The 16,009-nt window shown below is 39.3% G+C and overlaps 1 protein-coding gene across 7 annotated transcripts in view; it reads left to right on the top strand.

Annotated features, from left to right (window-relative positions):
- Positions 1 to 16,009, top strand: part of NOL4 (nucleolar protein 4) — a 333,499-nt gene that overhangs the window by 279,391 nt on the left and 38,099 nt on the right. For all 7 annotated transcript variants that reach the window (XM_039526516.1, XM_039526514.1, XM_039526515.1 and 4 more), the window contains one exon: positions 13,565 to 13,678. In XM_039526516.1, coding sequence (XP_039382450.1) covers positions 13,565 to 13,678 — 114 coding nt within the window. The remainder of the gene's footprint in view (positions 1 to 13,564; positions 13,679 to 16,009) is intronic.

Here is a 16,009-nt window from a genome sequence, read left to right as displayed (position 1 = left end):
TTGCTTCTGTCACTTATTTGCCATCTGTAATCCAAACAACACCTCTTACCGCATAACAGGCCAGTTGTAGCTCTGAGGCACTAGAAAAGGTTTGGTCTCATGAGTGTTCATGTTGCTAGCTAATGTGCTTCTCAGTATTAATATCCTGTTTTTAAAAGATTGCTTAAGTTACCCTATTTATACTTGTGACAGCTGACCATTGCATGGACCCCAAATCCATTTGTTAGTTTCCTGTTAAAAATATTCATCGAAAAGAGTTTTCCATGTCTGGAATCTTTTCGCCCTTTGATTATTTAGCTCTTAAATGTGCACCATCATTTTTGTTCTGACATAAACATATCCATTAAAAGGACATTGTCAAAGTATTTCTTGTCAGTTGTAAAATCGTATTTCTCCTCCCAGTCTCTCTGGTTTATAATAATCCATTGAAAGCTTGAAACTAGATAATGTGTTTTCTTGATCTTACCATTTAATGAAGAAGGAAGTTGTTTAGTGGGACTGGAAATCGAGAGATCTGGGTTGTAGTCCTGGCTCTACCACTGAAGTACTCTATGATGTTAAGCAAGTCATTTAATTGCTTTCTCTTGGTTTTCCCTCCTGTAAAATTGGGCTAATAATATATACCTACTTCAGGGGGGTGATCAAAAGGCTCAGTTCTTTAATATATCTAAAGTTGCTTGATATCCTCCGATGGAAAGTATTCTAGAAGTGGAATGGCCTCTCCGAACTGATCCATATGGCTACTACACTCTTCTCCTTCGAATCCTTTCTTAAGACTCACCTCTGCTTACATGGTCAGTGGAAAACTGGCACCTGGGAAAGGCTACGCAGAAGACCACTAGTGTTTCCTTATGTCTGTTTACATATTTATATTCCAGAAAAGAAACAAACCTATAGAAGATCTGAAAACATATACTAGCCTAAGTAACCATGTTGTCTTGTTACTGTTACCCTTCTCCTTCCTCCCCTTTTCACCGATTGTTACTCTCACCTGCTGTGTCCAGTCTTAACTTAGACTCTCGTTCTGCAATGTGATTTGTGTGGGTAGACCTTTCCACCCGGATCCATCACTGTTCAAGATCAAGGTTGCAAGCTCTTTGAGGCAGAGATTGTGAAAAAACACAGGAAAAAACAGCTCCCAGCACAATGAGGCCCTGATCCTGACTGAGACCAAATTAATAATATCAAAGGGCACATTATTATTTATTTCTTACAAACTGGCAAGTACAGGCTAATCATAAATGGCTTTCCCTATGTGAGCTCAAGAATGGATTTGACAGCAGGGACGAGGAAGAAAGGAGAGCTAGAATGCCTGAACACGTTCTTCCAGTTAGGACCTTAACAGCAACCACCCCTGCACACCCCATCCCAGCACAACAACAAAAAACAGACAGCTTCCATCTTTTTCATCATTCCATCTTTCACCACTCCCATCTTAGCTGCGCTTGACTGCTGTGTGAGCATGGACGTGTTTGGAAAGGGGATTGAAGAAGGTGAAAACTCAGGATTTGCAATTGTGGAGATGTATACATGATCCAAGACTTTCAAAAGCAGCTAGTGATTTGGAACATTTTGATTTTTGGGTGCCCAGCTTGAGACACTTGAGATTTTCAAAGGACTTTCTGAAAGCCAGGCCTTATAATGTCTCAAGGTGGGGACCCAAAATGATTTAGTCACTTCAGAGTTTGGGTTTTGGAGATATGGGGTGAAGCTTTCACCAATTTATTGAACTTAATGCTGAATAGGTCAGCTACCCTTGCAGTTGCTGGGATTCACAACCTGCCAAGGCTTTCACAGCTGTAGAGGTCATAGGTTTTTCAGCCAGATAAGGGCCTAGGGTGCAAACATGTATAGCTACTCCTGATAAATAAGATGGGAAATATTTAGAAAATTACCACAAATACAGTTGCATAAAGATCTTCTGTGAATGGCTTTAGACACCTTGATCCATATCATACTCCACCCCTTTCTCTAATGCTCTATCATTTGCCTTTTCAAAGCACACAATTCTTGTCTTGGTGAATGATAGGATTAAGGTCGTAAAAGAGCAACTCTGAGTAGTTCAAATAAGCCTGATAAATACAGCTTATTGAAAAATGGGAAAACAGTTTTGTGAAAAATTTTGACATTTTGAATTTTTTCCAGAATTTGAAACAAACTTTTTGGGGCTAGTTGCAATTTTTTAAAAAATTGATTTCTTTAATTTTCAAATTCTCCCCTTTTTTCCTCTTTTTTTTCCTTTCCATAGTGCAATACAACTGATGATGATGATATAATGATCAGACTTGTTTTTAAATTTTCTTATTTTCGTTTTGCTACTTTAACCTTTCAAAACTTCTCCAACTTTTGAAAAGCTACTGAGTCACATAATCTGTTTCAAGTATCAGAGGGATAACTGTGTTAGTCTGTATCCACAAAAACAATGAGGAGTCCAGTGACACCTTAAAGACTAACCGATTTATTTGGGCATAAGCTTTCATGGGTCAAAAACCCCACTTCTTCAGATGTGGGTTTCATTTAGTCTCATTTTTCCTCAGTAACCTTGCAAAAGTTGAAGAAGTTTTGAGAAGTTAGAATCACACATGGAAAAAGTGAAGAAACCCCAATACCTAGACATTATTTATTCTATTTTATTCAGTTACAAAAAGGGAGGCAGGGGAAAAAGCTCAAAAATCAAAATGTTGAAATTGTCAATTTCAATGAAGATCTAGAATGTAAAACAAAACAAAACAAACAAACAAACAAAGCTTTTTGCAACAGGGTTTTCATTTTGAAAAAGGTCATTTTTCACCAGAAAAAGGTTGGACTTAAAAGTTTTGATGAGCTATACAGAAAAGCTCAAAATGACATTAAATATACATATTTCTAGTTTTTCTTAGATTGTGGATCTGGTTTTATGTCAGACTTTTTGCTAAAATAGTTTTTTATTAGCTGTATTGTCCTATTAGGACATATGTGTGTAGTATAACATGGGGGGGGCGGGTTAATACATTTGCTTAAGACAAAGAGGAAATAAAAGTAAGGCAAACTCCATGTTTCCTGGCTCTTTGAAGTGTTGACGCACAGCTGTTTACTGCCTGAAAGCCCAATCCATTTAAATCAATGAGTTGGATCAAGCCATGAGGGAGGTGTGAATCCTAGCCAAGTGAGGGGCTAGTCAAGTTGGGAGAGCTGATCCCCTGCATGCTGTACTCTCTGCACTAATTATCTGTTCTTGTCTAGGTGATGGCTCATTGCCAAACCCCTCTGTCTCCTCTCCCCGCACTTTCCCAACCACCGATATTGTTCATATATCTGCTTTCCATAAGATCATATGGAGGTAATATGGAAGCCCAAAGCACTGATCCAAAGAGGTGCACCAGCAGACTAGCCAGTCCTTGGCCACCCAAATGGTGTACGTCATCAAGTGAGTGACAGGAGAAGACCACAGCTTGAGTGGTACAAACACTTAGGCTACGTCTATGCTATGAGTAAAGGGTGTGACTCCCAACTCATGTGCACATACATGCATTAGCTCTCATCGAGCTAGCATGCTAACAATAGTAGTGTAGTATGGGTATGGTATAGTATAGTGTAGTATCGTAGTGTGGGCAGTGGCAAGCAGCGGCTCAAAGCTAGCCATGTCAAGTGCAAACTGCCTGAACCCCTTTTGTATGTACTCTGGGCCGCTAGACCATGCCGCCGACGCTGCTGCTGCCCACGTTACTGTGACTACACTACTATTTTTAATGCGCTAGATCAGATAAGAGCTAGCACGAGTGTGTGTACGTAAGCTGGGAATCACATCCCCAGCTCGTAGTATAGACATACCTGTAGGTATATAATTGTATATGTCAGTGGTCTCTGACATCCAACAATCCCTAAACCCCTCTGTCATTCCTCCTGTGAAGTACCAGGTAACATGCAGGACCAAATCCTCATGCAAGTAGTCCCGTTGACCTCACAGAGACTCAGGGCCGGCTCCAGACCCCAGCGCGACAAGCACGCGCGTGGGGCGGCACTTGCCGGCAGGGGCGGCAGATTGGGCCGGCGGACCTGCCGCAGTTACACCTGCGGGAGGTCCACCGGAGCCCCGGGACGACGGGACCTGCCGCAGGCATGACTGCGGAGGAGGCGCTTCTCCCGCGGCTCTAGTGGACCTCCCGCAGGCGTGACTGCGGACGGTTCGCTGGTCGCGCGGGTCGGCTGGACCTCCCGCAGGCGTGACTGCGGCAGCTTAACTGCAGCCGCCGGACCAGCGAACCACCCGCAGCTGCGGGAGGTCCAGCCGAGCCGCGCGACTAGCGGACCCTCACCAGTCAAGCCCGCGGGAGGTCCGCTGCTCCCGGGGCTCCGGGGCGCCTCCTGCTCATGACTGCTTGGGGCGGCGGAATATGTAGAGCCGCCCCTGCAGAGACTACTCATGAGTAATTGGATCAGGACTTGGCCCTTTGTGTATGCACAATCTATAGGGTTGCCAGTTTTGGGTGGACATACTCCTGGAGGTTCCATCAAATGACATAATCTTCAATTAAATATTAATCATGGAATCCTAGGGTTAGATAACCTTCAAGTCCCTTCTAGTCTAATAACCCCCTGCCAAGATGCAGGATTTGTTGTATCTAAACCATCTAAGATAGATGGCTATCTAGACTCCTTTTGAAAATTTCCAGAGAAGGATCTTCCACAACCTCCCTAGGCAGTCTGTTCCATTGTCCTATTGTTCTTACAGTTAGGATTTTTTTCCTGAGGCTTAATTTAAATCTGCTATGCTGTAGTTTGAACCCACTGCCTCTTGTCCAGCCCTGTGTGGCAAGAGAACAATTTTCTCCTTCTTTTTTATGGCAGCCTTTCAAGTATTTGAAGACTGCTATCATGTCCCCGCTTCATTTCCTCTTTTCCAGCTAAACATACCCAGTTCTTTCAGCCTTCTCTCATTGGCTTGCATTCCATCCCTTTGATCATCTTTGTCACTCACTTTTGGATTCTTTCTGGTTTCTCCACATTCTTTCTTTACAATGGTGATCAAAATTGGACACAGCACTCCAGCTGACGCCTAACCAACACCGAGTAGAGTGATACTATCACCTCCTGTGACTTGCCTCTGTTAATGCCACCTAAAATTGCACTTGCTTTTTTTGCATTTCATTTCTAACTCATGTTGAAATTGTGATCCAGCACAACTCCCAGATCCTTCTCAGCAGTGTTGCTGCCAAGCCAATTAACATCCATTCTGTATTTGTGCCATTGGTTTTTCTTCTCTAAGTGTAGCACCTGACATTTGTCTTTGTTGAATTTCATTTTGTTGTCTATAGCCCAGTTCTCCAAGATCTCTCTGAATAGTAGCCCTATCCTCCTAAGTATTGGTAACCCTCCCCCCTCCCCCGCCAGCTTTGCGTCATCTGCAAATTTGATCAGCATGCTCTCTGTTCCTACATCTGGCTCATTAATAAAGATGTTAAACAACATTGGACCCAGAAGAGATCCCTGTGGAACCCTACTTGAGTTCTCCCTCCAATCCCTCATCATTCCATTAATAGTTACTCTTTGTTTGCAGTTTAACTAATTATATATCCACTTAATGGTAGTTCCACCAAGCCCACATTTCTCCAGCTTACTTATCAGAATGTCATGTGGGACTGTGTCAAAAGCCTGGTTGAAGTCCAGTAATATTATGTCCACCGCATTCCCCCTATCCACCAAAGATGTCTAAACTTTAATTCCTGGAGACTCCAGGACAATCCTGGAGGACTGGCAACACCAACAACCAAAGGGAGGAGAATTGTGATTGGCTGACATGTGTCACTTGGTTGCCTCTATCCCCTCATGCTTTTCTGCACACACATCACAAATGGTTGTTACTATAGCTTGACCTCTCTGACTTGGAGCAGGGCATGCTTAAGGGGCTTAAGAGGCAATGTAGGCCATTTTGAAATGTTAAGTGGACTTTGCTTACTTTTTGTTCTGGAAGTATTGCATGTCTGAGCTACTCCTAGGGATCTACACCACATACTCCTGCACATCGGTACCAAACTGAGTTCTGAGTAGCAAAGAGCGTATAGGGAGCCTTTCCCCAGTACATATTGAAAATATTATGTGCAGACAGGAATATGGCATTGTAATTTAGACACTGTCATAATCAAATGGCAATGATGATAATTCAATTAAACATATTTCTGAAAACTGAAAAATAACCTGACCTCCACAGGGCATGCACAAAAGTCCCCTTGGTTTTTACTTTTTCCAGTTGTTTCTAGTTGTTTCTTTTATTTCGCTAATAGATGTTGGAATTGGATACTTATCGTATCATCTATGTAGACTGAAAGAATAAGTAAAATATGTCAAAATTCAAGGAAAAATACAGTGCTGCAAGCATTAAAACAACAATCAAATTCTTCATATTATACAAAGAGCTACTGTTAAATAAAAATTATACCAGGACATCCAATAGAGTGCAGTACTGTACTTCAATCTATAAACAGTATAAAGCTCTAACAAGCCTATTGTGTTAGGTTTGAATTGCATGCTTCCTAATGTGTGTGAGTGCTTCAGAAAAAAATCCAACACATTTCTCAAGAATCCTTTGCAATCTTAATTCTTTAACAAGATGTTGGTGAGTATAAGTTATGTGATACTCTTACGGTTGAGATTTTTCTATTTAATTGACATCACAGTATTGTGTAGGCTGAAAAAAAGTGTGAGATGAGACAAAATGTAAATATAGAAGAGTTCTGTAGTATACAATTAAGATTGTTAAAAATCTGTAATTTGAAGATGATTATTACTTTCTCTTGTAAATCAGTTAAAGGTTTTCATAGGAAAAGTGTTATATAAGTGCTAAGTGTTAATATAAATATGTGGAGCATCTTATATATTACGGTGAAAAAGTTGTGACTAATAACGTGTGTGTTAGTATTAAACCAGTCTTAAGCTGTGTCTTATAAGAGCTGAAGTACAATTAGTGCACTATGGGACAAAGGTATTTAGGTGCCTAAAGATGCAGATAGGCACCTAGTGGGAAATCAGTGGGAGTTAGACAACTAGGCCCTTTTGAGAATCTGAGTAGGTACCTGTCTGCATCTTGAGGCACCTACATATCTTTGAAAATTTGAGCCCATATGCTTTTTGTATTAAGGTAATGTTTAAGGTTCATTCCCATCCATACATTTGTACTGGTGTCTGTAAGCAAAAGAGAAAGTGTGTGTCTGTGTTTACAACTAATGTCACCTGGTATTTGGAGATTCTAGTTTTCAACATTAATTGCCCTAAAATATTGGGGAGTATTTCTGTACAAATATCCTGATCTAAAGTTCAGTTTTTCAGCAGGGAGCAGGGGGGTTCACATATGCCTCATCCTCTCTTTATTGTTAGCTCTATGCTTTTTTATGAATTGACTCAGAACTTTGTGAAACATACATCTTAGAGCACTTAGACCAAATTTCTATATGAAAAGATAGGCATTTATTTGTGCTCTAAGTTAATATTAGCCCTCATGAAATGTACCAAAATAGTAATTCTACGACTACAGCTCTCTGTTTAGAATATGCGTAGTAGCATTGCAAACTTCTCCACAAGGGATATCTGGACCTTTTCAGTTTAAACAAATGTCTTCCATGAAATCATTATCTAAATTTTGTCAGACTTTCACCAATAACTGTATCTAAACCTAACTTATGATGGCCTATTTTTAGTTTATATAGAAATATGGGATTTGTGTTTATATGGCAAAAAGGATATTTATGTTTTCCATGAAGATGCTGTTTATGTACATCACTTTAAACTGAGAATATGGCTATCTCATATTTGTGTGACTTGCACAATAGATTTATATTATATCCCTAATATGAAATATGACAATCTCTGTTATATTAAGCAAGCAGATTGCATACACAGGTAAGCCAATTTTTTTGTGATTCAGGACTAAGCTATTCAGGTTTCAATTTAGTAAAATAATCAACCACCTTGCAGTGCTTCTCCACTGGTAAAGTATGCCTAATTAGTTAACTATACTATTGATTATTGATTTACCATCTTTGAAGGCCTGATCCAAATTCCATTACAGTAAAGGCATATAGTCCATTGACTTCAAATTGTTTTAGATCAGCCCATAGTTCTTTGACCTTCTCTGTTACAGAGCAATGCCATCAGCTAAGTTAATTTTGTACAATGAAATCTGCAAATATTGCTTCCAGTATTTTGTAAGATTTCTACAAAAGGCATGGTGGGGGTGCATGACTATGAAGGGATGGTGAGTGAGCATCTTCATGCTAGTGCCAAGCTCTGCTTCTGATTTGGACAAAATAGCCATCCCCTTAAACCTTACGTAAAGTTATGGTTAATACAATGGTTTTGTGTTCACATAGTGAAATTGTCATTTCTTTAAATACAGATAATAGTCTAGACAAAAGCAATATTGAAGCTACCTCTGACTATCGCAGAATGTGGCCTGAAAATGAAGCAACATATTGGCAATTTAATTAGTCAGGGGGTACAGAGCATTTTTCTGCTACCCCAATAACAGAACTGGGTCTCAAATGTTCCATCAACAACACTTTTGTAGGTATCATCCCTACTCTCAATCTTTCTGCAAGATGCATTTGGGGACTTTTCTGCAATTGAAGAAATAAAGATTAAATTATTCCTGTTGACTTCCTCTGTTTAATATTCCTTGGTGGTATAAGTATCAGGTGTGAATTCCCTGGAATCACAGGTTCAAATGCTGCAGGGGTGGACTTGGCTATTCATCTCTCTGAGATAGGTAAATGGAGTTCCATTAAGCTTAGTGTATGTGCGTCATTTGAAGAAGACCTTAAAACCCAAGATCCAGTCTATGTAGATGCCAAAGACCCAAACCTGTGATCTTTTGTGTAAGGATAGAGAGGTTATCCTTTTGCTCTGGGCCAACATTTCCTTACCTCCTCTGTTGTGTTACATGCTCAGCACAAGTTGGCTGTTGCCCTCAGTGGTGTATAGATGGAAGGCACTACTACAGTAGAACCTCAGAGTTACAAACACCAGAGTTACAAACTGACTGGTCAACCACACACTTCATTTGGCAATCAGTTACAAACAACCTCCATTCCTGAAGTGTTTGTAACTCTAAGGTTCTATTGTATATACACATGCAAAATATTACTATTGTTTTAGTTATATGAGTGCCTATTTTCATTTTCCAAGTGACCAAATAGGCACAGTAACTCCTCACTTAAAGTCATCCTGGTTAATGTTATTTCGTTGTTACGTTGCTGATCAATTAGGGAATATGCTCATTTAAAGTTCTAATGTCATTTGGCAGCTGCCTGCTTTGTCCACTGCTTGCAGGAAGAGCAGCCCGTTACAGCTAGCTGGTGGGGGCTTGTAACCAGTGTGGACCGGCAGCCCCCCCCATCAGCTCCCCGCTCCCCTAAGTTCCCTGTGCTGCAGCCACCCAGCAGGCTATCAATTGGCAGTTCAGCTGTCCCTCCCCCCACTGCCATGAGCTGCTCCTCCTCTCTGCCTTGGAGCTGCTCCCAGAGACTCCTGCTTGCTCTGCAGAGGGGAGGGGGGGAGGGAAGGGTTAATGTCAGGGTGTCCCCCTCCCCCCTGCTCCTGCACCCCACTTACCCCTTCTCCATATAAAGCAGGGAGGGGACACCGACAGAGAGAGACAGAGAAAGCCTGGGGCAGCAGCTGCTGTCTCAACTTCCTTATCCACTTAAAAAGACAATGCACTTAAGAGTGGGTCAGCTTACTTAAAGGGCAGTGTGCATCTCTCTCTCTCTTCCACACACAAGGTGTGTGTCTGTCTCTGTCTGCTATGCTGTCTCCCTTCCCTCGTGTTCGTGCTGCCTTGTGTGAGAGGCTACATTAACAAAAATGTGTTAACCCTTAAGGGCTCAGCCGAGTGCTAGTTCATCATTTAGCAGTAAGGCATTCCCTGGGAAATATCCCTCCCTCTTCCACCCTCTAACTTCACCACCTCAACCAAGCTTCACAATCATCATAGCTGTGAACAGTATTTAATTGTTTGTTTAAAACATATACTGTGTGTATATCAATATAATATATAGTTTTTTGTCTAGTGAAATTTTTTTCCCTGGAACCTAACCCCCCCTATTTACATTAATTCTTATGGAGAAATTGGATTCACTTAACGTCGCATTTTTCAGGAACATAACTACAACGTTAAGCGAGGAGTTACTGTATTTCCAACATGACTGTCATGTGATGGACAGAGGTATATGCTAGTTTCAAGGGTCTATCTACCAAACTTCTCTTAAGATCTTCCTCAAGTTATATCCATCGATGTTCTCTCTTCCTCTTAAAATTACTGAAACATAAATAAAGGAGGATACTGATATTTTCACTTGCCTCTCTTCCATGTTCTAAAGCTTATATTTTCTTCATCATTTTGAATCAATTTGTCTTACCACAGGAATCAAAATAGCCCCTTGAGTCTTCTGTGTTGATGTAGAAAAGATTGGAGGCCCAATTCTCCTTCATTTTTCACTTGTGTAACTCCAGTGGAATTTTTCTTGATTTACACCAGTGTTAAGTGTAAAGAGAACCAAGCCCTGGCTGTGAGTCTGAAAGAGTTATTATATATGAAACAGCAATGCTAAGTATGTTCTATCAGTAACAAAGGACTTGATGCTGCCATTGAATCAATCCCAAAGTAAGATACTACTCAAACTGAGTAAAATCAGCAGAATCTGAACCTAAATTAGCCTCCTGAACAGCCTCCTGTATGGTGTTATTTTTATAATATTTTTGTTTCTCAGATGATTCAGGCTTACGCTGAATTTTCCTGATAAGTTTCCCCCAGTTTATCCTTTACACTAGTATACCAAGATTCATCCATAGCAACCAGGATAAAAGACAGGGGATTAATAGCACATCTTGCAAGAAGCAAATGTTCCCTTTTCTACTCCCCCAGGACCCACTCTCTTTTCCGATTAAAAGGTCTCCTCTGACTCTCCAGATGCTAAATATTAGGTTCTGTATTTTAGGTGATAGACATTATGGCCACTTTCAGGGTCTGTGAAGAATGCTTGACTGCTTGATATTACTGGTGGCCAAAACATTGTTTTACAAATGTTTCGGTGAACCTATGTTTCCTTTATGGGAACGTAATCTGGAAGGATTTGGAGCCATTTAAATATCTGGTTGGACATGTAATTTTCTGGCTCATTTATCTGCCCATAGGACTCCACATGGAGGCATGTTTGTTTGCGCTCTAACTAACGATTTGACCTGGAGGAATTTGCTAGAAATATGCTCTTGGCTTCTGGTACTCTGGAAATCAGGTTTGCCATGGTGTGACTGTTTCCATATCATCTGGCAGACTCCATAGTCAGTGTACCTTGAGGAGTTCATAAAACAATGGTATTAATAGTGAGACTGCCACCTAATATATAGGGGGACATAGCATGAAAGTAGCATGGCCAAGTTAAGCAATGATATGCTCTGAATAATCTAGCAACTCTGGAAGACTTAGGTCTGGTCTACACTGGGGTGGGATCGATCCAAGATATGCAACTTCAGCTACGAGAATAGTGTAACTGAAGTTGACATATCTTAGATCGACTTAGAATTACTTACTTTGCGTCCTCACAGCGTGGGATTGACGGATGCCGCTCCCCTGTTGACTTTGTTTCTGCCTCTCGCCGAGCTGGAGTTCAGCAGTCGATGTGAGAGCTATCGGGGATCAATTTATCCCATCTACACTACACATGATAAATCGATCCCTGATAGATCGATCACTACCCGACAATCTAGCGGGTAGTGTAGACGTACCCTAAATTAGTGCAATAGCTCTACATCATTAAAACATCTCTTTCTAATAAGGCTATTGCCTTGCTCTAGAACTTGGAGAAACGCATCTACTTGTGTTGTAATATTAAAATTGGTTAATTGTCCATGACACCAGGATTTAACATCAGAGACACAAGTCTCGTCTTAAACAAACTTGATTTTCCTCCTACATACATGAGAACTCATTGTTTATGTTGGGAAAACAAGTTCTTGAACTTGACTTTTGGACTGACATGGCAGAATGTATTATAGGATCACAACACCTAATTTGTCTTATATTAACATTTGTTTTACTCCAGAGGATCACCAGTGATTTCAGTGGATTTTACTCTTGATTTACTCTGGTGTAAGTGTGGGGAGAATCAAGTCTGTAGTATTTGGAGATGGAAAAGACATATATGTTCACTCATTCCATCTCTCTGCAAAGATAGGATACATTCCACCCATTATAGGAGGTACAATATCAGATATTAAATTGATACTAGATGTTAAAGTACAGTTAGCCAAAGCTGAGAAATATGATGTGTTGTGTTCTATTGGTTAAAAATGAAGTCTTGGTAACATGTTGCTCATAATTTTGGTAAATTGTTCTTAATATGAAATCAGGTATGCCAATTCAAAGAACCAGTTCTGAGTTTGTTTGGAAAATGCCTAAAATGCTTTAAAATTTATGTTTCTGATACTCAGTGGTATTTCATAGCAGGTACATATTTATTCTGTTGCCTAAAATTTGATGAAATTCTATAGAGACTAAATGGCAGGTAATTTATTCAGCAGGAAAGGAAGCTATACGAACTTATGCAAGCTGAGGATCTGGTCCAATATGTTTTATCCCCCTAAAATGTGCTTGTATCCATAACAATGTCTATGGCATCACCCTCATTTGGCTTATTTTCTTGAAATTTCTGATCTATCTTTGTATGTAGCTTAATTAAGAAAACAGGTTGAGATATTCATTATGAGCTTCATCTTTCAGTGAAATGATTTTTGCATATCATTACAGAGAAACGAATGCAAATAGTATGTGATTGTCCTTATTTAATTGTTATAGACAGTCTTATTGCATTCACAGCCAAGTGTAGAGCTAATAAAACTTTAGGATTCACTTGATTTATATGCAACTTAGACCTGAAATATGTAAATGTTGTAAAACTAGGAATGTGAGTTTTCCAGACTTTATCTGGAACCTTGAAAGCTACGTAAATTGATAGAGGCCTGACATATGCTACTGAGTCAAAATACATATAGATTTTAAAAAAATCATCAATCATATTGCAGCAAAAAATGTAAATGTTCATGACATTACATATTGACTGCTCTGAAATGATCTGGCAATCTGTTATGTTTGAGTGATGTTTCAACCCTGTCTTTTTTTTTTTTTTACAAGTTTAAAAACACTGCTCATCTCTGTCATATGCTGTACAGGATAAAAGTCTTTTCCATCTTCTTAGCAAGGATCAGACAGCCAGGTGCTGCTGAAACACAGAGAATATGCCGCTGTCTATTCAAAATACAGCCTAATGAGCCAGACTAAATACAATTGACAATAGAGCTGTGGGAAAAGAAAGTGCTTTTGATGGATCTGTGTGGATCAACTGCAACTTTAACCTCTAACTAGTTTTTCATTTTTTCATCTTTACAATTTCCATTTCCCCTTTTTGTTGATATAAATTACATTTCAATGAATGGACTCTCCAGCCTATGTGACAGTTTTGTGTGCTCCGATAAGGAAACAGCAGGTCTGGTTATTATCCTAGTAATAATTTTTTTGTTTTTTTTTTCTCTTTCTTAGTCACGACCTATTCCCTCACACCTTACTTCAGCAGTAGCAGAGAGTATCCTGGCTTCAGCCTGTGAGAGTGAAAGTAGAAATGCTGCAAAAAGAATGCGGTTGGATAGACAGCAGGTACTGTTATTTGGGGTCTACCACATCCATATTTATAATTAACGGAGAGAGAGGGTAATTTACATAGGGTATCACACAGAGGGGTGATACATCTCTTATATTTACTGTTAGCAAAAATAATTAAATTTCTATGGATTTTATGTTTGAAATAAATACATGAAAATGCCTTGTAACTACATTGTGTAGGTGTTTAGAAATGGGTTGAGCATATCTAGTGTGAATGGATGGATAAAGAGATTATCATACATCTGTGTGTAATAGTTGTGTACTTTATGTACTGTATGTGTGTATATTATATATACAAATAATATACATAATGTACAGTACATGCATAAAATGTATATGTATATAAAATTATACAATTATACTTTGCATTATTTATATATGTATAATCTTCCTCTGTGTGTGAATTTATAAATATAATGGAAGGGTGGAAATACCTATTTGTTTTTAGTAGAAAGGTTACTGAGATATTTCCCAAACTACTGTACTGTCAGTTCTCTTGTAAATCAGTCTTTTAAAATTCATATCAATATTTATCTTATTTTATTCTTATGTTATTCAGTATCTAGCATACTATATGTTAGAGTTTTAACTGTTTGCATTTTATTTGCTGGAAACGTCATGCTTCCTTTCCAACTTCTTAAAATCAAAGTGGTAGCCAGTCTTAGATTTTGCTTATTTAATTGCTCCAAGATCATGGTGAATGTCTGACCTTTTTATTTAAAAAAATAAGTATGTTTTATTTTATCTGATGATATTGTAAAGTAAAAGCCCAAAGACACCACAACTCTATTGAAACTTGACTTAAACTCATGGTTGATGAACTTTTTCTTTGTATGGACTTTTCCAAAGGGATAGACATTTTGCTTTTATCTACTTTCTGTAGCCTTCCTTCACAGCCTTTTTTGGAACAGTGGATGCTTAGGATTATCCTTAGATTGCTGATAGCTAAGAGTCTGGAAATGTATATTGCTATGTCTTTTTGATGATATTTTGTCTTTTGTGACATTTCAATTAATGTTATGGATACACCTTAAGGTTGATTAGTTACAGGTATGTAAAATATCTAATATTAAGTGCTGGTTAGTTTAGGGGCTGTCCTCATATAGATTTTGAAGTTTTTATGTTCTATCATTTGCTCTCTGGGAAGCAACAGAGCTGCAGAAACAATGTGCTTAGCCCACAGAGAAGAGGGAAAGTGTTATATTAACGCAGTTACTTTGGGTGCATTGATAGTCTCCAAAGGGAGAGTTGTCCTTCATGATCACAAAGATGGTGACAGGCCAAATCGGGATGACAAAGAGATTGACAGTGAAGAAAAATAGAACCCTCAGGATTTTCTCCAGAATGTGAAAGATTGACTTAAATAGAAACACTTTAAAACTATAGGTGGTAGCCTAACTGAGTACTATTAAGGCATTTTCTGGATTTGGATAATTCCTTTCACCTGAAGGTTTTGGTAGCACTTACAGTAATTACTTTTAATTTTTACTTCTAAAATGCATAATCTGGAGCAATGAAAATTCCCAATTAATCTTTTTAATTAAAAAGTTGCTGTTAAGGTCACAAAGCTGCCTGCAAAGAAGATATGTTGGATTCTTGAGCCTTTTACCTTCCCCACTCTTTTTGGCAATAGGGGCTTGGGGCACTATGGAGACAATTGTAAGTAATTACAGCAACGTCATAACTATAATTTTCCATTCTAAAGTTTCACGGTGTGTTTTTGTAATACGTGGGCAGATTCACTTGAGTCTTATGCTTGTTTACACAAGCGCAGGCTCTGGCAGAGATCCCAGCAGTGGAACCTGTGGGGGGATGAAGTTGCAGTGGTGAAAAACAACTATGTCATCAGTCATGCCAGGAGGACCCTAGCACAGCACAGCACAGAAATTGAGTAGTCCTGGCAGGAAGGCAGGAAGCTAAGAGTGTCTGGTGAGCATGCTCATTCAGCAGCTCCCTTCAATGTGTCAGGCCTTAGGAGCCTTGAATTAAAACTGTGCTCCACTTGTGCAAAACCCAATGGAGATCAGTACTGATACCACCACTTATCTTCCAAACGAGTCAGATTGTCCTGGGAAGCAAGAGGTAATGAGCATCCCTGCTGCCAACTTTTTAGAATACAGCCTGTAAATAGTTTATGTATCTATATCTATATCTCTGTATACCTATATATTGTATGTATAATATATGGGATGGGATTTTCAAAGGAGCCTCAGGGAGTTAGTCAACCAGATCCCATTGCAAACCAAAGGGGGTTAGGTACTTAACTTGCTTAGATGCCTAAGAAAATCCTAGCCATAGTTACGATATATAAATCCAGCTATGCAG

Source organism: Mauremys reevesii, linkage group 2 (assembly GCF_016161935.1).
Source record: "Mauremys reevesii isolate NIE-2019 linkage group 2, ASM1616193v1, whole genome shotgun sequence".
Classification (NCBI taxonomy): Eukaryota; Metazoa; Chordata; order Testudines; family Geoemydidae; genus Mauremys; species Mauremys reevesii.
This window is presented reverse-complemented; position numbering and strand designations above follow the sequence as displayed.